General features: G+C 38.5%; 4 protein-coding genes across 7 annotated transcripts in view; 2 read left to right on the plus strand and 2 right to left on the minus strand.

Annotated features, from left to right (window-relative positions):
* The window catches only part of LOC137100026 (cytoplasmic phosphatidylinositol transfer protein 1-like), a 158,010-nt gene extending 148,324 nt beyond the window's left edge, over positions 1-9,686 (plus strand). Inside the window, exons 5-9 of the mRNA XM_067477594.1 lie at positions 1,805-1,876; positions 4,010-4,105; positions 5,919-6,074; positions 6,669-6,732; positions 8,445-9,686. Coding sequence (XP_067333695.1) covers positions 1,805-1,876; positions 4,010-4,105; positions 5,919-6,074; positions 6,669-6,732; positions 8,445-8,755 — 699 coding nt within the window. The 3' untranslated portion in view covers positions 8,756-9,686. The remainder of the gene's footprint in view (positions 1-1,804; positions 1,877-4,009; positions 4,106-5,918; positions 6,075-6,668; positions 6,733-8,444) is intronic.
* A 1,172-nt stretch (positions 9,687-10,858) lies between these two features.
* Positions 10,859-14,839, minus strand: slc25a19 (solute carrier family 25 member 19). The gene is made up of 7 exons (XM_067478507.1): positions 14,362-14,839; positions 13,667-13,827; positions 12,878-13,033; positions 12,616-12,786; positions 11,921-12,101; positions 11,699-11,829; positions 10,859-11,618 (listed from the first exon to the last, which is right to left on the minus strand). The coding sequence occupies exons 2-7, from the start codon at positions 13,796-13,798 to the stop codon at positions 11,403-11,405; spliced, it is 987 nt and encodes a 328-aa protein (XP_067334608.1). The 5' UTR covers positions 13,799-13,827; positions 14,362-14,839; the 3' UTR covers positions 10,859-11,402.
* Positions 14,840-14,944: 105 nt separating this feature from the next.
* On the plus strand, positions 14,945-19,386 carry LOC137100623 (MIF4G domain-containing protein B-like). Of its 4 annotated transcripts, none has more exons than XM_067478510.1 (6): positions 14,945-15,020; positions 15,653-15,760; positions 15,845-16,008; positions 16,285-16,440; positions 16,547-16,639; positions 17,328-19,386. In XM_067478510.1, the coding sequence occupies exons 2-6, from the start codon at positions 15,682-15,684 to the stop codon at positions 17,553-17,555; spliced, it is 720 nt and encodes a 239-aa protein (XP_067334611.1). In that variant the 5' UTR covers positions 14,945-15,020; positions 15,653-15,681; the 3' UTR covers positions 17,556-19,386. The 4 variants fall into 4 exon arrangements, with proteins under 4 accessions (XP_067334611.1, XP_067334610.1, XP_067334609.1 ...); XM_067478509.1 differs by having other exon boundaries at positions 14,978-15,246; XM_067478508.1 differs by having other exon boundaries at positions 14,978-15,760.
* mrps7 (mitochondrial ribosomal protein S7) lies at positions 19,377-21,483 on the minus strand. The gene is made up of 5 exons (XM_067478512.1): positions 21,340-21,483; positions 20,323-20,514; positions 20,157-20,220; positions 19,901-20,068; positions 19,377-19,799 (listed from the first exon to the last, which is right to left on the minus strand). The coding sequence occupies exons 1-5, from the start codon at positions 21,381-21,383 to the stop codon at positions 19,578-19,580; spliced, it is 690 nt and encodes a 229-aa protein (XP_067334613.1). The 5' UTR covers positions 21,384-21,483; the 3' UTR covers positions 19,377-19,577.
* Between the last annotated feature and the right edge of the window lie 11 nt (positions 21,484-21,494).

A 21,494-nucleotide genomic window follows, 5' to 3' on the forward strand; every position in this document is an offset into this window, starting at 1 on the left:
AAAAAAGTGAGAAACATACAGAGAGAGGGGTGAAATCTTGTCAGAGAAAGGGCATTGGACAGATTTATTGTCCAAAAGGTGGTTTAAGGTAAAAAGGGCCAGTTTTATTTCTTAACAGAAAAATCAGTGACAATGACAAATGAGCAACACCTGAGGGTAGAGTTTGTTTACTATGGTAGCAGAAGGTGGGGATTATATTTTACCTGTATCTGTGTCAGGGCTGGGGCCAGAGGGAGGGCCTGGGGCGGCCCATGACCACACCTAAAACCTGACTGGCCAATTCCTGCCAGGACTGCTATAGAACTTTCAGCTCAAGGAGAAGTGACCAAATGTGAGGCTGAAATAAATCCACTTTATAATAAAACGTTATTATTACGTACATTGAAGGTGGCAGTAAGATGGTTAATTTTTCACATTAGAATTTTGTATCAAAAAGAGGCAGATTATCCCTGCAAAGGATGAATTGTTACCTCTCTCAAACTGTTAACGTCGGTAAAAAATGGTAGATAAGTTATGTATTTGGCTCTTCCTACTCTGCACCGAACAAATACACTATTAGCCAAAACATATATTGTTTATTTTGAAAAAGTTAAAATTGAGTTAGAACCTTTTAAAATGTGCCACCCTATTTTGAGTGTGTTCCCCAGGCTGCCCACCCCAGTATAATAGATTCTAAATCCGCCCCAGTAAGTACAAATATAGGGAGTTTTGAGATATTTCTCACATTACAGTTTTTCATATTCTTCAGAGAAACTGTCTGTGTCAATGTCCAGGTCACATTTAATGAAACAATTTTTGCAAAATGGTGAAAGCTTAAAAAACAACGATAAGACCTGAAAACGTTAGTTCACAAAGCCTTTTAAAAAGGAATGACAAGGCTCTCTTCTCCTGAATGTGATTGTATCAGTCCACGGAAAGGCAATTTGCTGCAATGTGAGGTTTGTACGTGGGGAAGTTCTTAGACTTGAATATGATTAAAAAAAAGGAATTACAAAAGAGCCGATCATGTCAAATAAAAGATCAGTTAGCCTTGTGTGAATGACATTATCTCCTCCGAGAGAAATGGTTATGTGCTTATCCTGTGTCTACAGCCTTGATCTCTCTCACACACTCACACAGACACACAGCCGGTACACACAGTGTTCTTTTGTTTCCTTCTAAGGCCAGGAAGCCTCACTACAGAACATTACCTTATGGCACCATAGGCAGTAATTACAGTAAGGAACCACAATTGTTCTTACACACACACACCTAAGCACTGACCGTGGGCTCCTAGCAGGGATCCCTATAGCTCATTCTTCCTATGCTAAAGAGCAAAATTGATTCATTGTATTGTGTCTGTCTTGCTGTGCCATATCTAAACACACACCAGCTTGTACATCAACATCTTATGTAACAGGTATTCTTTTCTTTTGTTGTATAATAATTGGAAATGTCCAGCTTAAATCTAATTATAGTGTTGTGTTGAAGAGCTGACGAAGAGCAGTTAACACTGTCAGTTGGAGAACACTGTGTGTGTGTGTGTGCGCGTTTGTGTGTGTGTGTTTGAGAGTTTTGTATGTGTGATGTAGTTGTAAATCTACAGAGGGAGAGAAAAATCATTACTGCTCATCTGGTTCGGGTGATAAAGCACAGACGTGGAAACACACAATAAGTCTCACATCTCCACATACTGGTGACAGAAATCTCCCACCTATGTGATGTGATCTGGGCGAAGCCTACATTAAGCTATGCAGTTATCAAATCACAGCTATCACCGTGTCTATCGATTTCTCATTGTCTCATCTTTTATTTTTCCCTCCAGTGCTCCTTCCTGCCTAAGTTTTACATCCACATAGAAACCAAATATGAGGACAACAAGGGGAGCAATAACAATGTGAGTAGTGCTCAGAGTATCATATGGTTGAAATTATATTATGTGGTTAGTTTGTCAAGAGATTTCATTTACTTTTTAAGTGCTTTGCACAGTGTCTTATATGCATTTACAAGCTCACTGTTGCAAACTTGCCTGTCTGTTTTATTTTCTCTTCCCTTTTTCATCCAATATTCCAATATTTTCACCAGGTTTGCATCAAAGCTTCTAAATCACAGCTGGTGAATTTACTTTGTCAGAGGGTTGTTGCGTTATCATTCCATCGTTTACATTCACTGGCCGCTTTATTAGGTACACCTGTACACTCTAGAGTGCATTATAAGAAGAGGTGGGTCTATTGTTTTGGCCACCCTATTTAAAATGTATGAGTGGGGTGAAACATTAGAATACTGGATTGCATTAGATTGTACAGGTGTACTTAATGAAGTGGACAGTGAGTGTATGTGTAAGATAATGTTCATCAGCCTTTAAATCAAAAGAAATGTGTTTGTGCAGCTACTTTTAAAAAACTGTTTAAGTCAATGACACAATCATTTTTATCTTGGTGGAAAATGCACATTATACGATATACTATAAAATATAATATGGCACTGATAGCACTGATGACTTTCAGAATGTAAATGTAACTGAAAACATCATCATTATAGAAAGTTATGGCAATGACCTACAGACTGGGCCAAAAAACATCATTGATAAAAGCAAGCAGGAATCCCGTCACTACGGCTCTGTGACTTCAACCCTGTAAGCAGCTGAAAGTCACAGAAAACCATTTATGGAGTTACATTCACTGTAATGACTGTTAATGGTTTTAAAGTTTTTAAAAATATGTTATTGCATATTAACCATTAAAATGATTATATTTAGCAACAAAAGATGCAAAGAAAGCTACTTTAAGTGACGTTGGATTTCTCTTGTGGCTACTTTCATCACTAGTAGAAGCACTTTGCTTGCCTCTCACTTCTCCTTCAGTTCCACTTAACACTTCTGTGGACCCCAGGGGCAGGTTTGAAGGTTATGCAATGCTGCCTGGAGTCACTCTCTACATGAAAACAAAAGGCCGCAGCTCCACTCAGTGGTGGGTGAGGGGAGTTGCAAACTAATTATAATGGCTTCACAGATGGTCGTGTAATTTCACATTTGAAAGTCAGCGTAACAAGTGGGGGTGCAGATGAATTGAGTGTAAGTGTTTGCTCCATCCGCTCTCAATTTTACACTTTCCTCTATCGCCATAACTATTTGTACAGTCACAGCTATTCTCTCCGTTTACTTCCTCTGTTCGCTTCCCTCATTTGTCTCTGGAACCTTTTCATCCCTTTCTGCCTTTCTCTACACCTGTAAAAAGGTTGGAAGTGTGTAGGAAGTAGGGTCAACTTTCTGTGATGCAGGACCAATGAAAAGGAGCTGATAACTAGCCAGCATTACTTTGCTGTTCCGCTGTGAGTCACACAGGAAAACAAAAATCACTGACCGCACATTGTGTCGATGACTGTGTGAGTCACTTCATCCTCACAGTTGGAGTATGTCTGTGGGTAAAGCCGGAGGACAGGAAGGTTGTCTATTGTTTCATTTTTAATTGTAATAAATTGTTTTATCAAACCCTGTAACCCAGGGGTCACCAACCTTTTTGAAACTGAGAGCTACTTCTTGGGCACTGATTAATGCAAAGGGCTACCAGTTTAATACGCACTCTTGAAATAACAAATTCGCTTAATTTACCGTTAATTATATGGTATTATTAATAATTAATTAAATTAATGATATTCATCTATGTGAAGACATGTGTCATGTTACTGATTTCTTATAACAATAACTATCAAATGTGATTTAAAAAAGAATAGATTAGATGCAGCTATGGTGAGCTATTTTTAAAACAGTCCCGCGGGCTACTCATGTGGTCTTTGCGGGCACCATGTTGGTGACCCCTGCTGTAACCTGTCTGCTTTCCTGTGCTGTATAGCATCATTTCATTTACATTTCAGGCTAAAGAGAATGTCAACACTTCCAGAGCATTAACGCTGCCTTAACAAATGGCCCGGGAAAATCGCAGCACACCATCTAGGGACATTTGTCAACCCCTGAAGTGTCTTATTGATTTAGCTGTCCTTCTCACTCACTGGACCCTTGACTGTTCCTCAGATCTTTGTTGGGGAGCCCAGAGAGGAGGAAACTGAAGTGTGTTTCGTGGACATTGCCTATGACGAGATCCCTGAGCGCCACTACAAGGAGTCAGAGGTGAGGCAGGTCAAGTCAGGATACACTGTTGATGTTTGTGCATGTATGTAGGGTGGGTTGAGTGAAAGAATCGTAGGAGAGTTTGTAGATGAGCATAGTGATAAGGGAAGAGAAGTTAAGAAAGTGAGTTAGAAACAGAAGGGTCTGGATAAATTTTATGTGCAGATAAACAGAATACTTTGTCATCTTTCTTTGACCACCAGCTGGTCATCTCCCTCCTCCGAGTGATAGAAGAGAGGGAAAATCATGTTTACGTGTGGGAGCGGTGATGGACATTAGCTGTGGCTATAAGCCACTTGCTTGCATGTGTCCATCTATCACGTTGGGATGGTCATAAAACGCTAAGCTATTAATATCCAAGTACACCAGTGGTGTTTTATCAGTTACACCCCTACTTAGACACACACATATAGACACACACCTCCTACTAGGCTTTATGAGCTTCTTCTAGTATCCACTCAGAGTTAAAAATAGCTGCACAGGGATTCCGTGTAGAGTTAAAAATGGATGTCACATGGCCCAATGTAAATATCAGAGACCAGGGTTATACTTGAATGGTCAGACGAACCAGTGGGCAAATAGTGTATTTGTATTTTTGCTTGGACTAACTGCACTTCCCTTTAAGCTCCTGATGCATGTGCAGGCAATCAATAATAAAGAAAGGTTATAAATTCCCAGAACACCTGAGGCACACCTAAACACACTTATTAGAAAGCTTTATTACAGCAGTTACAGCAATTATTAAAATCAAGACCAATATGCATTGACCACTTCAGTTCAAACAATCAAACAAATAATTTTCACCACTTTCCTGTGCTCAATACCCATTGAATGAACATGTTCATAATTATGAAATATAGATTTTCTGGAAACCAGGCAATACCAGCAAATGATCAACACATAATTTAACAAACCAAAAGAGACACGGAAAAGATTACAGCTGAATTGAATGAACTTTATGGAAAGGTTAGCATTTTCTTGTACATATTAAATAATTATTTTTATTTTGTGCATTTTAATCTTCCTTCTGCTTAAAAGTAAAAGGTGAGAAAAGCTGGTTTTCTCTTTTTTCTCTTTCTTTTTTCTCTCTTTTAAATTCAGTTGTTCATTCAGTCATATTCTTTCCTCGCACGTCGTGTTGTGAAACCCAATTTTGACAGTCCTACGAATCCAATGGTACCGCTGAAATGTGTGTGTGCTGCACAGTGATAGTGAGGAAGACAAAACAAAGATCACGGTGCAGAAGCCATGGGGGCTCATTTGATTTTATTTTGAAAACTCCAGTGATTTGATTCCGCATGGATGGGGTGTGAATTTTGTGTTGTTAGCCACTTACGTCAGCGTATCACTGTGAGCTTTTTTTCATGAAGCTGATGCAAGAGATGCCATGATTTTACTTTATATTAAAGGATAAGTTTAAAAAATCAGAGCAAGATTTTATTATTTTTCATCTTTTCGTTGTTTGTCTGCCAAGAATCACACGTTTTGTGCACAGACAAATGCACCAGGCCTCTTCCACCTCCGCTGCGAGTGCTTTCCCAGCAGGGACGGTGACAGAGTTGTGTATCAGCCCCACACACACACTCACAGTCACAGTCAGACACATGACCTTAAGACAAATAAGCACTACAGCATAATTAACCCGTAAGGAAAAGTGATTAATGCACGTAAAGTTTGTGATTAGGGACTCCCAGTGTACTGCCTGGCTCCAGTCTGGGTAATACTCGTAATGAGTCCAGTGCTCGCGTGTTTGTGTGTGTGTGTGTGTGTGAATTTGTTATTTATCTGACCCTGGTGTCTCATGGCCTTCCAGGACTTGCGGTGTTTTAAGTCAAAGAAGACTAACCGAGGCCTCCTGAAGGAAGGATGGATCCAAACCCAGGACCCCGTCATGTGCTCCTACAAACTGGTCACAGTCAAGTTTGAAGTCTGGGGCCTGCAAACACGCGTGGAGCAGTTTGTTCACAAGGTCAGGAGCATAAAATTTGTGAATAACCTCACAGAAATGCCCTTTCCATGCTTTGCAATAACTCTGTGACCCGTGCAGACCGCTGTCAGTGCCAGAGGCGTTTCATACCCTGCTCTGAAAACATGCGATAAACAAACTGTTCCCCGGGAACCAAGTCAGCTTCTACAATATCTAAAGATTGCCTTACACCTTCTCCTTTTACCTCGGCTGCAGACTTTAAACTTCATATCTCCTATTTCCCAAATCCATTTTGCCCAGCCTTTTACAGTATCTGTCCCTGGGGTGAACTGTCCCAGTTCTCTCCTTGCCCGAGGTGCACACACACACACACACACACACACACACACACACAGGCATTGACATTACTCACATGGTAACACTAGCACTTACTCATACTAATCACGTCGCTCCAGGGGTGAACGTAATATTTAGAACTTAAGGATGTTTATCAAGTTGTTTTGGCCTTGAAAGTGAACTCATTCTGATTCACATCCTCTTGCCTTGAAATTTGATTGTGGCTCTGCATCTTTTATTTGCTTTTGCCTATTTTTTTCACTTTTCCTCTGTTTTCTTTTTTTTTCCAAATCTGCTCAGGTGATCCGAGATGTCCTGCTGTTAGGACACAGACAGGCCTTTGCGTGGGTGGATGAGTGGATTGGTAAGTGTGTAATCAAGTGAAGGCAGAGCTCATGAAACATTTGTTTAGTTTCCAACTCAGATTGCGGGGTGACGTTTTTTAGTGAAACCTTTAGTGTTTTCAACTGGATGTGTCATTGAATGATTCATTGCACACTTCCTTTGAGCCATTATTATTTAATTTGCTTCCCTGCCCCTGTGCTACAGGCAACCTATCATGACACATTTTGATTATTGGCTTTGCACAACCTGCTGTAATAAAAGATGAAACTTTGGTCTTGCTCACAAGCGTTAACACTATGTTCACCCCTGTGCTTGATTTAACCGACTGAGCATGAACCCTCTTTCCACAGCCGTTGGACACTATGTAGCTTTGCGAAGAATTCCTGGGTTTTATAAAGATGTCAGAAATCTGATGATCTGATGAATCGAGCATTACTGTGTCAAAAACAACTTAAAGACCAAACAGCAAGTCCCTTGATTCTAGGACTTCTAGGACAGACCTTCCTAACTGTCTGGTGTCCCGTAACTAGATGGAAGTAGACCCCAGTGACCCGATTTACCAAATATGATTTTTTAAGGATTATAAAGGAAATGTTTTTTAACACTACAGTAAAAAAGGGTAATAGTGTAACTTTATCGGTTGCACACCTGAGTGTTTTATCCATTTTGCATGTGCTCTACTTCAATGTGACCCTGTGATGCACTAGAAATTTCAGTAAAACCATATTTCCAGTAATATACTTCTATCCTTAGGGCCTTTATTAAAATTTGTGAAGCCATTTGCTAGAAATCTCGGTGTTTTATTTGACTGCAACTTGAGTTTTGAGCATCACATCACTAAACTAGTTCAGTCTTGCTTTTATCATCTTAGGAATATTGCAAAAATCAGACCTATGTTAAATTTTAATGATGTTATTATTGCATATTATTGCAATAGCCTATTTTCCTCGCTTCATCAAAAAGACTTGAAACGCCTACAAATTGTTCAGAACTCAGCAGCTGAGCTCCTGACTAGAACCGGGAAGTTCAGCCTTTACTCCTTATCTTGCGTCTCTACATTGGCTCCCTGTTCATCTTAGGATCAATTTTAAGATTTTATTGATTAATTATAAAACACTGTATGGTTTTGCTCCATCCTATAATTCTGAGCTTTTAATTCCATGTGTGCCATTACCAACTTTAAGATCATCAGACAGTGGATTGAATGACCTGCCTGAGAAAATCAGGCTGTCTGACTCAGTGAAAATGGATTTTTATCAAATTCTTTTTTATATTTACTTTTATTTTTTCCCTTTTTACTGTAAAGCACTTTGTACCTAAGTAAGTGCTTTATAAATAAAGTTATTATTATTAATATAATTATTATTATTTAAATGAGATGTTACTAATTTACTTACTTTTGCTATTTCAAATCATTACTTTTAACTATTTCAGCATCTAATCTAAAGAATTACCTGTAGAACACCCTATGACCTAATCAGAATTGATAAATATTCATATTACAGATACAGCTGTAGTTGTCATTACCAATGTTTCATATTTCCTTCTTACTTTACAACTGATATCAAAATAATTTGATGGTTTAATTACATAGAACCATAGCCAATGTACATTTAATTTCCTAAAACACGTATTATTTACATAATAAAAACATTAGGACAATGTATTACGTCCAAAGACATAAATGATCTTTGTCATTCTCACAAGCCTCTAATGCCTCCATCCCAACAGACATGACAATGGAGGAAGTAAGAGAATACGAGCGTGCCACACAGGAAGCCACCAACTTGAAGATCGGCACCTTCCCCCCTGCCATCTCCATTTCAGAGACCCCCCTGCCATCCAGCTCACGCAGTGGCCCCAACAGCGCCCCGTCCACACCCCTCTCCACAGAAGCCCCTGAGTTCCTGTCAGTGCCAAAGGAGCGTCCAAGGAAGAAGTCCGCCCCAGAGACCTTGACTCTGCCTGATCCGGGCCGCAGGGATTCACTCTTTAAACTGCCCAGCTTTTTCTCCTGGAACTCCAGCCCGCAGCCCGAATGAGAGCGAGACTGTGCCGCTCGTGAAAGCCCTCGACCTGTGGAACAGTAGAGGATGCCTGCCCAGCACATCCCACAAATGACCCCCACCCTCAAGCCAGCTAAAGTGAAGGAGACTTCTAACTATCCTGGTGATCCCAGCCCCCTCAGCAGACTCGTCGGTGTCACAGCAAAGCAACCAGCGAGTGTAAAGGTTTTGTGCGTCCCATGAGAGTCCAACAAAAGAAGCCAGAAAACAGCCAGTCAGCACCACGCATCAGACAGCATGGAATCCAATTAGTCCAAATGATTGTAGCATATATTAGTGAAAATGTTTTATCCCACAGTGCATCACCTTTGTTTTCATTCATGCTCAGGGTCAACAATATGTTGATTCATAAACGTAACACAATGTACAGTATGAGCTTTTTCCTGCTTTACCTCTAAATATCAGTTATTTGCTTTGTTGTCTGTGGTTTTACATACCGTATCTATTTATGTGGTTGGAACAGATTCTTGTATACCACAGCATTGCTTGAGTTTGATTCACAGTCAGGTGTAACGTAATTGTGTGTTCTTGTATATATAGTAGAGTATAAACATTACATAACTAATAAAATATCACTACTTCAAAACGAATATACCACATGCAGCGATGCTGCTTTGTATTTGCTTGTATATTTTAAAAAATAACTTTATGTTTCTTTCCTTTTTGCTTTTACTATAGCCAGTTCTGTCAGCCACGACGTCTGTTAAGTGATGTGTAGTTGCATGATTTTGACTGCGGTGGTTGCTTTTGAATATTTGTCAATTAAATGTTTTCTTTGTTATCTCTGCCTCATACTTGATGGTGTGTTGTGAGTTTTTCATGTCATGCATTTCAACTGTAGTAATTTTTTATCTGTTAATGGATTCTGCATTCAGTAAATGGAATTAAATTAAATAAGATTATATCACGATTGTGTGAAGAGTCTTTGTTAAATTCGTTTAAATTTGGCCACTTATGTAGTTAGTCATTGAAAAAGCATTTATTACAATATTACACCTTTGCTCCAAACATGTTTTCAAATATCCGTAGAAATTACTATGTGCTTTCATTCAGATCATGTGACAATTTGCATTTTGCACAAAAACTTGCAAAGTTTAATGTTTTTGTTTTTTTAAAAATATTAACAAAAAACGTTGTTCACATTTTTTTTTTCAATTGGTTGTTTGGATCATCTGTTTTAATAATTTCTTTAACAATAAAATGGTGGGCTACATTGACATTTGATTGATTAATCTGAATGTTTTTTTTTTTCATAAGCAGTTATTGCTTTTCCAAATTCTTTTCTAGACATATTTATAAGGCCGCGGATTTGAATCCCACCCCACCAGCTGTGGGCCTGTCCAGTCACCAAGGGCTGGTTCCAACATGATGCTGAGCATGAGAAAATGGGAGGATTGCGGCAGGAAGGGCATGATTTATACAATTTATGCCTCACATTTGATGCATCAAACTAAATACAGCCCCATAATGATTTTTTAATGTACTGTTCTTTTTTGATCTTCCCATTCCTTAGCCAATGTCTGCCACAGGTGTAGACCAGCTGTATTCTTATTGGTCCACAATGACTGAGTCTCAATCATATAGATTAGAATCACCTGAGTGATGGATCTTTCACATTTTCCTCCTTGAGGTTCTTTTTGTTTCATTAAATTTGCAGGGAGCTCAGACTGCTAGGTGTGGCTCATGTGTCACTTTGGGTAGCGAAAGTGAGCCATAATGTAAAGTGAGAACTTTTGACTCCAGTTCCTTGGTAATATGAAATTTTTGCTCTCATTTGATAATCAGATATGAGCAGCAATAACAACAAACCACGGGACAGTGCATTTATGGCATGTGCAGTAACCATTCAGCTTCCACTCCTCAAAATGCAGCTTAACTGCATTTTATGCTACTGCAACTTGTAAACCCCTTTTTAAAACAAGTGCATCTCTGAAAGAAGTCAAAGGTCGTGTGATTAAAGTTCAAACTGGGGTGGATGCTTTCTCCATTGTTGCACAGTCCAAAAAGGGTGCATGGCAAAATACGGACTTATACTTTAAAAACACACTATATCTCATATATAACAGCAAAAATCTGATGGCTGGTTCAGTCTTTATTAAACAAAACTAAATTTTTAAATATTTCACAAACAAGTGAATAATGTCAACAATAATGAGCAGAAATTTACAACAGATGCAAAGACACAACTACAACCACCTGTAGCTTATAATGAACAAAATACTTTTTCTTCCCCATGAATACAAAATATAATAAATATTAAATGTTTTGTCTTTGCATTTTATTTATCCACCACCATATTTAATTTAATGGCTAAATGTGGTTCAATTATGTGCAAATGTGTGAACATAAAATGCAATGACATTTACAGTATCCTTTAAACACAAGCATCCATAAGTCTTCAAAACCACGATAAAATATTAGACTTAAAAAAAAAAAGTTTGTTTATACAACAAAATGTAACAACAAAAAACAAATATAATGAGGTTTGCTTCTCCATCCTTATACGTAAATAAAATAAAACCACCGACAAACATTGACCCAGTTGATACACGTGTTATGTGCAAAGAACAAGGCAGCTTTTTCGAATGTGCGTGATTCTGCCATTTTTGCCTTTTCCGCTTTATTATCTTTCTTTTAAATCTTTGGTGAAGACTTTTGTTCTGTGTTTCTGCTTGATGTTACGCATGACATTTAGGAAAAACTCATACCAAAAAAAGGTGAAGCCTGTTGATAGTGCAGCCTTCACAAGGCTTGGTGAGAGGCCTTTGAAAAAGCCTCGGGCGCCTTCCTCTTTGGCTATTTGAACCGCACAGTCCACCAGGCCTTTGTAAGGCCGCACCTGCAAATGAGAAACAGGAGATAATATTTAACACTTTATACATTACATAAAAATGGGAAACATGCTGTAGAAGAGATCACCTGTCCAAAGTGAATTCTAGCTGCTTCAAACCCCCCAACCTGCAGTCTCTTCTTGAACAGGTCAAAGGGGTAGGTCATTGTTTTACTGATCATTCCTGCTCCACTGCCAGAGATCAGACTTTGCAGGCTTCCTTGAAGACATGAGAAACAAACAGTTACAAAAGCTCAAGCTGTGAATCCTGCATATGTTTCCATGCTGTAGTGTGCCAGATCTCCACAGACCTCCTGAGTTTTCACTTTTGGGTTTTGGAACCAACAGGTTTTTAAAGATGTTGTAGAAGAAGAATTGCAGGCCAGCGTAAGGGAACACTGCCATTAGTGTTGGAGACAGGCCACGGTAAAATGCCAGTACTCCTTCTGATCGGCACATTGTAGACACAGCATGTCGCAGGTTCCTATACACCTGAAAAGGCAAATGAAATATAACACAGGGTTTTGCTACTGTTAATAGAGTTAAATACCAAATAGTATAACATATGTTTCTTAAATAACATTTAGGGCTGTCAATAAACTCTTAATTGCAATTAATCTGCTGTTCGTTGTGAGCAGTGTTGTGATTTTTACTGTGAAAATATAATATATTACTTGTTACCCTTTAGGTTCTGAAAGACAGATGAAGAGTCAATAGTAGAAAAGGGCATCATTACATCCATCACATATGCAGCCAGAAGCTTCGTTAGTTTTTTGTTGCTTGCTGTAGCTGCTGTCAATGTTTAAAATTAAGTTTTAGTTGGAGGTAGTAGTCACATACACGATGGGCTGACACTTTTTATCTTATCAGATGCTTTTCCAAACCTCTACGGTTTTACTTCTGCTGTTTTTAATATTATGTTAGTGTAGATGACCTAGCTCACAGAAAACCAGTAAAAGGTAGCCTTACTGTCCAGGTTCAAAGTATCAGCAGAAGCACAGTGTACCTTGGGTTCTCCCTGAGCTGCAAAGCGTGTTCGCAGGGTGTCCAGAGGCTGGCAGACGACTGTAGCAGAACAAGCAGCCAGGCCTCCACAAACAAAGTGAACTCCTGCTGTCTGACTGTCATATGGCGTTGACTTGTGGACCACCTCAGTCAAAACTTCAAAACTGGCAAACTGCAATTGCACAAATAAGTAAATCTTGGAAAAAAAGTTGTCGGTGTTATAAAGATAATTTTGAGAAGTGCGCAATTTAATTTGTACAGACCTGCACAGCCCCGAAGCAGATCGAAAGCAGCTGAGCAGGGATGTGACCCTTCCAGAAAGCAGTGAGCCCCTCCTCTGAATGAATGCAGCGAGAAGCTTGGAATAATCCCCAGTACTTCCCCTCCGGCCTCTGTGAAGACACACGCTCAATCTGCAGCTGAGGGGGGAGAAAGACACTGATAAAGATAAAGCACTAGGCTTCTTTTCTGCAGTTATTACAGTTGTGCTTCAGGCAATCACTCCTGCAAAAAAGCTAGTACAGCAGACAGTTAGTATTTGTGCTTCTACCAAATATCCCAATGTTTTTGTGCAAATAAAATCAGTCAAACATCATAGTAAACATAAATAAATGCAATGCAAACATTATTAATTGCACATCAGATTATTCAGCTACTAAAATACTTAAGAGCATGAAACCAAAGTAATAACAACTGATGATAGTTGTTTTAGAATCACATGTGTGGTCTTGAAGAAAAAAAATTTGATATACAACTGTGTTTTCTATGCCTAAACATAAAATATACTGTAAACCATTGTCTATTAATGATGAAAGTTCTGAGCTATATATACACACATCTTCCTAGTAGTCTGGTCTCCATTTTAACGTTTTGTAAGTTAATTAGCTCTTAGTAAACAATTTAAATAGATGTGTTTTATTGACTAGTATAACCTATCCTTAGTTCACTTTATAGTATAATCACAAGTGATTATCGCGCTTCACTGAGCTCTTTTCTAACAGTAGTGAGTCCTCCAACTACGTTATAAACAAAGTACGCAGCTACATTAATACCTGAAATCTGATTTTAAGGACGTCAAATGGGCTGACAAGGACTCGGGTGACCATCCCAGCAGCTGACCCAGCCAGGGCTGCCTCTTCAGCAGAGAGAGCTGCACCCTGAGCCCCAGGGTCATAGCCCACCATGCCTCTGCAACCTCAGGTACCTGCTAACACTGCAGAGAGGAATAATTATTGGTGTTGTGGTGTATGCTCCAAAAAAGTAAGATGTTACTCAAACACAAATACTGGACATACAGTATTTGCATATGAAACCAAAGTATGGTTCTAAATGATGTTTCAGATGATTGAAATCAAGACTCTTTTGTTTTCATGTATTTAAGATTATAATTATTAATATTTATTTTGAGTAGTACTGGAATAAGTGTTCTAATCTGACTTTAATCTAATTTTGAATTGTACACATGACACAATATTCATTTATTTTATAATGGAATGTGCAGAAATCTGCAGCACATTTCATCTGATGGACCACATCACGATCTAGTCAAAATCCAAAAAGACTATGTTACAATATGTTATTTACACTAACATGCATAAAACGTTTTAAAGTAAAACGCATTAATTAACAGTTACAACATGCAGAGGACATGCAGTAGGACTTAGGTAGGTCATAAGTTAAACTAACAACAACAGAGAAGCTTTTTTTTTCTTGTTGTTGTTGTTGACACAGTCAAAAAATCACTTACCTCTACAGAAAATAAACCCTGAATGTACAATTTATCTATCCAAAATCAACAGCGCCGGACCAGGTTTCCACTCCACGCCTTAAGTTGTTGATATTGCTTCCGGGTCCTTCTCCATCTTTCAAAGAGGAAATATTGCGACAAGATGTTCACCTCACCACGACCATCCGCTGCAACGTCTTTGTAGAGAACGTGTTTGAAAATGATGTCCTGATGAGTCGACTTCTCATCGGTGTGAATTATTACCTAACTTTTAATACGTGTACTAACGAATTCGGTCTTGCTGACAACAACGTGTAATTTACAAATACTCATCAATAAACGAGTAACAAAGAGCTGAACATAAAAATATAGCTTATGCAACTGTGTACACTTTCAAAATAAGAATTGTATGACAAACCAAAGGATTGACATTAAATGACTACTAGGCGGTCATCCCCATTAGCGCTAGCACAAAAATAGAATAACACTCTTTCACAAACACAATTTTCATATTAGACAAGTGAATACGGTCTTAACGTACGTAGTTTGAATAGCTTTTATTCTTGATGACTTTTGGCGAGCTGAAGAGAGGGGGGGCTTTATCTTGTCCTGATACGTCATCTTCGACACCCCACGTAAACTAGCCAGTCACCACTACGAGTGGTATGACGAGCGTTCGGGTAGGAAGGAGATTTTCCGCATATTTTTATCGAATTATAATTAACTAGTTAACGTTCGTTAACGTTCGAAACTTTGTTTCATTTTGAGTACGGCTGGAACGTAATTGTGGGAAGTGGCGTGAACGCTCTTTCCCAGTGTTGACATTAGGTTACTAACATAGCCGGTGTTATACGGGAAGCTAATTTTCTGTTGATAACAAACTGGCAGCAACGTTTATGCTTTAACGTAAGCTGGCTCTCCTTAACCCTGTAAAAAATAAAAATAACGTTAGCCCACGATTTTGTTAACGTCACATGTACCACTATCTTAGTGAAAGTTACTTGCACTCGTTATGTGGGTAACACATGGGCATTTGACGTCGCCCCTATTATTGTGTTATTAGCTAAATCTGTTGATGTGGGATATTCAGTGACCTTAGTTGACCCGAGTTTGAACATGTAATCCCTCCTATCCCTCAGTGAATGAGCTGTGGGCAGCAGCCAGTTTGATGACTGTACAGCTTTATTTTTTTGTGCCCAGCCTTGAATAAGAACCATAATTTATGTTTAAAAAGCATGGAGAAAAAAAGAAACATGTCATATGAGTGATGATTCTAACATGTAGCAAATACAGTATTGTATGATCTTCACAGCATCACGGCTCTCAGGGGTAATTTTTATAATGGAAAATTCCACTGAAGACTACAGGATCCAGTCATTTGACCTGGACACACAGGCGCTGCTGAAAACAGCGTTGAAAGGTCAGCGTTTTTGCTATACTCTATTACTGAATGCATCCGCTGTGTGAATCTCAACAGTCTTTTCTCGTTGTGTTTTTGTTTTAGATCCAGGTTCAGTTAACCTGGAGAAGGTTTCCAACATCATAGTGGACCAGTCTCTAAAGGATCAGATTTTCAGTAAAGAAGCTGGACGTATCTGCTACACTATTGTGCAGGTTTATACTGTCATCAGGCAGTTCGCTGGACTGGTTTTGTGTCACTATTTAACAGTAACTGTCGTCACTGTTACTTTGTTTACATCAGTGGACTAAGACATTTAGTGCGATTGAGATTGAAGGATTTACGAAACTAGAATAAGACTTAAATGTCTCATTCAGTCTCATTACACGATTTCTTAATCCTCTTTCCTAATCAATGCCTAACTGGTAATTTACGGTTGAGCAACTGGAAGCCCTTAAGCCAGTTTACCTGCACCACTGTGTTTCCTGACTGTCCACAGTGCGCCTTCTATTATCTGTTCTGACTCTCTTGATTACATCATGTAGGCCGAGGTCAAGCAGAGCAATGGAAATGTGTTCCGGAGAAACTTGTTGAACCGACTTCAGCAGGAGTTTAAGGACCGCGAGGAGACCAGAAGGCGCTCGCTCCAAGAGTGGGTGTGCTATGTCACATTCATCTGTAACATCTTTGACTACCTCAAGGTAAGAGTCAGACTTAGCTTTTCTAAATTTAATATTTCCTATCTTGTTATCTTTTAGGTCACACCCAGATATTTAGATATGTTTCCATGACTGTCTTGATACTTAGGTGAACAATATGCCGATGGTGGCCCTGGTCCATCCTGTGTATGACTGCCTGATGAGACTTGCCCAGCCTGATGCTTTAATGAATGAGGAGGAGGTGAGGAGAATTCATTCAAATTCCATCAAAATTAAAAAAAATTAAAGTAAGGTGTGTTTAAAAAACATTATTTGATGATTTTATTTTATTAGACTGGTGGCTGAGGCTGTTTTCGTATTGAAAAACATGTCATGTGGCTGATAAATCTCCACAGACACTAAACCGTTGACTCTAAACTTTACTATAATCATTTCTTAAAAATGCCATTGTCAACATGCCATTACTCTTCATGGATAGAAAAATGAAAAAATGAATATGAACCATCATAAATGCAATACTGTACATTTTCAGAACATTCTCTTTATTTTTATGCATTATTTTGTAAAAAGGTTGAATGTTTATATTTCCATTCTAAGCGGACAAACATTAACAGCGTTGGAAACTGGAGATGGGTTGTGTAATGTGTTTTCATTTTGAGAAGTATTCCTAATACCAAACATGTGAAATGAAACCCACTCAGCTACTGTAATGTGTACATTATAGTACCAGACAGACGTTTTGACGTGGTTCTATGTGATTTATGTTGTTGACAAATGTGTGCATGCACATTATACAAAGCAGTGTTTTTAAAAGCGAGATCTTGTTTCTGTAAAACTATCTAATGCCACGTCAAATAAAAAAATTTTTTTTTTTTTTTGTGTAGCTAAGATAAAATTGAATGTGACACCACCTCCACCTTTATGTGCAGGTTGACTGTATGGTGATGCAGCTGCATCGCATTGGAGAGCAGTTGGAGAAAGTGAATGCCCAGAGAATGGACGAGCTGTTCTTTCTGCTGCGGGATGGCTTCCTGCTCCAGGAGAGAATCACCTCAATGTCCCGTCTGCTGCTGCTAGAGATCCTAGAGTTTAGAGCCGGAGGATGGATGCTCAGCAGCACCGCCCACAAGTACTACTACAGTGAAATTGCCGACTAGAGCGGTTGCAAGGACAAAGGTACTGGCCAACCGCTGTGCAGCTGGGACATGAATCCGTACTCACCACTAAGTAAAACACCAGCAGTTTGATGATGAGCAGCAACATCTTCAAGGTAACCAATGGATGGCTTTGTAAAGACGGAGGTTCCTCGACTTTAAAAGACTTTGGGTTTTTTTGGATTGTTTCCTGCATTTTATAATATTTTGGTGCCAAGGATGTGGAATGTGCAATAGTTTACAAGAGTTGAAGTTCTGTTACTGAGGTTTAGCAACATTCAGCACACTTTATGCTGAACACTGTTTTAATGTTTTTATTTTTTAATCTTTCTGGCCATTCCTGTTTGAGAAAATAATTGGACTTAATTTGACCAAATTCAAATGAGTTGGAAGAGACATTCCAGTCAAATACAACATTCAGCTGCTGTTTTACTTTTTATTGTTGTGATCAGTGTTTTTAGTTATTTGAAAATGAATATTTTAATACTTTGTTAAATATTTTAGTGTGGAATGAATATTTTACATTATTCCATCATTGCAGATGAGAGGAATAAAATTCAAGTTTCTTTCTTTACCACTTGTTAAGTGAGGCTGGTTTGCCAGATCAAACTTTGTGGCTGAATTCAGGGAATTTCTTTTTGTGCGTGTTTTATAGATCACCTAATAAAAGACAGTGAGGTAGGTTAGTGTTTCTATGACAAATTAGTCGGATATTGAATTATTTCTGGATTCACATTTCATTTAGGTAGTTGAGGTGCTGGAGAAATAGTTGTTTTTCTCATTTTATGCATACACAGGTCTTGTGAGTATTAAACTTGTAGAAAACGTGTTTCTCATTTGAATTCAGGTTCTGCCAGCACTAAACAACACTATGTACTGTAGTTGAAGTCAGTGACGAAGCTAAAGTCATCAGCCAAAACAGTGCCTTTGAATCAAAAACATGTAGGACAGGTCTTGTGATTAACATATTACATATTTTTGAAAAGTTTTCATTTTTAAAACCTGCATGACGTAAAAAATGTAATAAAAAAGGTTCTTTTTGAGCAGTCAGACAAATCAACCTTGTGAATTCAGAGAAATACATAATCCTTAAAGCTACAGGATGCAACATTTATGAAAATGTTTTTAAGTGATATAGTCCATAACTTGGATATGTGCAGTGCTGAATCCTTCCATGAGACATACTCACATAACTGCACTGGCAGCAGTGGAAAGATATTGTCCTTTTGAGTGAGGCTTATCTTTCTAACCAATCAAGTCAGATCAAACCACATATATATCATACTGATAATAAAAGGTACCTTTGCATGTACAGTATGTGACACCACAGCCTTTGAGACGGTGTCTATATTTGACACCTGAGTGGTCTAATTTAGACTAATTTGATTTACAGTCTTATGCTGCAGCTAGCTTGATTCACAAATGTGACATTGTTTAACTTTAATGATGAAAAAAGTAAAGGCTATTAAGAAACAAAAGACATTTTGCATATCTCCACAAACCCTTCTTTCTAGTAGTGTTAAAGATTTTTGATGGGTTAAACTGAGCCTAAAAAAGTTTACCTTTTGGAATCAAGAAATATATGTGGATTCCATACACACACACTTCTTTAATGAATGGCTAGAGACCTTTAATATATGCTTCTAAAGCTTATTAGAGCATTTAACTTTTTTAGTACTTGGTCGTACATTTGTGACAAATGTATTTGTTCTAATAAATCTTTGTAGGTTTTCACTTATGCAATCAGTTGTATTTGTGTGTCAATTATGAATACAGTAAAGCAACACTTTATTGTACATGAAACAATTTTCCCAATACAAAAAGTGAACGAGTATATCATGTTTATTTCTCCTTTATATAGACTTCACTTCAACCATAGTCCTTCCACCAAAGTTTTTTTTGTTTATATTATGTCCACTATTTACAACAGGGTGCTGGGCAACAGATTTTTCACGTAATTTTCCACTTTTTATCATCTGTCCAGTCTGTCATCCTGAAGAAACTTGCATTAATTTTTAATTCTTTCTACCACCAGCGGTAGTGGGCGTAGGCTCTGTTGGCTTCTGCCATCTTGTGCAGCTCAAATTTTTTCTTGATAACGTTGCCCTCCATGGTGGAGGCTGCCAGCAGCTCCTGGGAAAGTTTTTCATACATGTGTGTACGTCGGTGTTTGTTTTCCCTGCACTCTGTGATCATCCACTTCATGGCAAGGAAGCGACGTCGGTTCTCTGAAAGAGGAATGGGCACCTGAGATGAGAGAACACAGTCAGAGCTGTAACAGTTTGTCTAAATGCATTTTAATGGAGAACTTAATGTAAATATATGAAAGGACCATTGATTCACCTCACCTGATAAAACTTTCCACCTTTCTGTATGCTGGCCAGCCCAACAACAGGCTTACAGTTCTCCAGAGCTTGGTGAAAGATGGTGTGGGGATTACATTCAATCTCTTCCTTCTTTGCCTGTGGAGCTTTATGGTATTTTTCTACCTGTTTCCTCTTTATATTTTCCAGGGTCTGTGAAAGGAGGAATGACAACAGTATTTTTTTACACCAACAGCAAATCTTTGAAACTACAACTGTGAATGCAAAGGTCTGAACATACTTGTGTCATAATTTCTCTGGCTAAGATCTTGTCACCATGCTTCATCATCATGTTGACAAATTTACTGAAAAGCAAAGACCAAAACAATCAGCTGACATGAACAGTTTTGACTGAACAAGTTCCATAAGTAATGCCTTCCTGCAGTGACCTTAGAGGTTTGTTCTACCTGAGGACAGGATCATTGAAAACAGAGCTGGTAACACTGCTGGTTGCTGCCTTGATGGGTCTGAGTGCTTTGAGCTCCCGTTGCTCCTTCTCCTCAGCAGTCAGCTCTGCCTCTGGTTTGCTGTAAGCCTCCTTCCTGACCTCTGGCTCCAGATAGTAAGGATTATACCTGCTCCATCTCATCAGGAACACTCTGCAAACGGAAGACGTGCAAGAGTTTTGCATGTGTTTGAGACATGTCAAATTATGCATGTCTGACCCAAGTGTGAACGATAAAACAATTTCCATAACATAAACCACAACTATTTTATTAATACATCCACAGCTTTTTTTTTTTACTTGCCAAAGATTAATTGGCCCCTGACTTAACAAATGTAGACAGTTCTCTAAAGATAGCACATGTCTAGGTTTTAGACTGTTGGTTAAAAAGAACAACCTGAAAACAGCAAATTACTCTGAAAAATTACTGTATAAAGCTGCATGTTCTGTGATTTTACAAAGCAGGATAATTAATCGAGATTAAGTCCCTCTTATATTAATTAAATTATCAGCTGCATCTGTTCTTCCTTTAATTTGATCTAATATTTCTGATATTATATTTAAAAACAATGAACTATGCAAAAATGTTTGTGAAACACTCAATCACGTAACTGAATTTTGGCAATTTGTGTTATGCAAAAAAGATTGTTTCCAGAACTTCTCGCGTTATAAGAAAGCCCTGCTTTTGTAAAGTTTGATTATAAATCGAATACTGTTGTGTTTGAGACTGTTGAAAAACCAGCAATGTGAAGATGGAAACTTAGAGATCGGTTTTATGTATTGGATAAATAACACCAAACGTTATTTCGTGGAAGCAGGGGCTGATATAACGTTATGACATTACCTAGAGCTAATCAACAATATAGACTGGTATTTGTATTCTAAATCGCAATGAAAATACAACCGCATCCCAGTAATATTAAATAGCTAGCTAACACCTCCGCTAATTGACTACATCTTTAAAAAAAAATAGATTTACCTTGGTGTCCAAGGTTTTAACAATCCTGAGACGGAGGCCGCCATCTTGAAAATGTGAGTGTTAGGAAGGACCCCAGGTTTAGTATGTCCTGAATATGCCGTCAGGGGGAAGCTGGTCCTTTACAGGTCTGCTCCGGCAGATTTTACTTTTTATAT

This window comes from Channa argus, chromosome 15, assembly GCF_033026475.1.
Source record: "Channa argus isolate prfri chromosome 15, Channa argus male v1.0, whole genome shotgun sequence".
NCBI lineage: Eukaryota > Metazoa > Chordata > Actinopteri > Anabantiformes > Channidae > Channa > Channa argus.

Coding starts and splice junctions, on each gene's coding strand:
- slc25a19 (XM_067478507.1), bottom strand. CDS start 13,798: ATGGTGGGCTATGACCCTGGGGCTCAGGGTGCAGCTCTCTCTGCTGAA. Junction 12,787..12,877: donor TCTGCTTCGGGGCTGTGCAG/GTCTGTACAAAT, acceptor GTGCAATTGCAG/TTTGCCAGTTTTGAAGTTTT. Junction 12,102..12,615: donor CAGCTCAGGGAGAACCCAAG/GTACACTGTGCT, acceptor TTGCCTTTTCAG/GTGTATAGGAACCTGCGACA.
- LOC137100623 (XM_067478508.1), top strand. CDS start 15,640: ATGATCTTCACAGCATCACGGCTCTCAGGGGTAATTTTTATAATGGAA. Junction 16,009..16,284: donor TTTTGTGTCACTATTTAACA/GTAACTGTCGTC, acceptor TACATCATGTAG/GCCGAGGTCAAGCAGAGCAA. Junction 16,640..17,327: donor CTTTAATGAATGAGGAGGAG/GTGAGGAGAATT, acceptor CTTTATGTGCAG/GTTGACTGTATGGTGATGCA.
- mrps7 (XM_067478512.1), bottom strand. CDS start 21,383: ATGGCGGCCTCCGTCTCAGGATTGTTAAAACCTTGGACACCAAG. Junction 20,515..21,339: donor TTAAAACCTTGGACACCAAG/GTAAATCTATTT, acceptor TTCCGTTTGCAG/AGTGTTCCTGATGAGATGGA. Junction 20,221..20,322: donor TTCAATGATCCTGTCCTCAG/GTAGAACAAACC, acceptor TTTGCTTTTCAG/TAAATTTGTCAACATGATGA.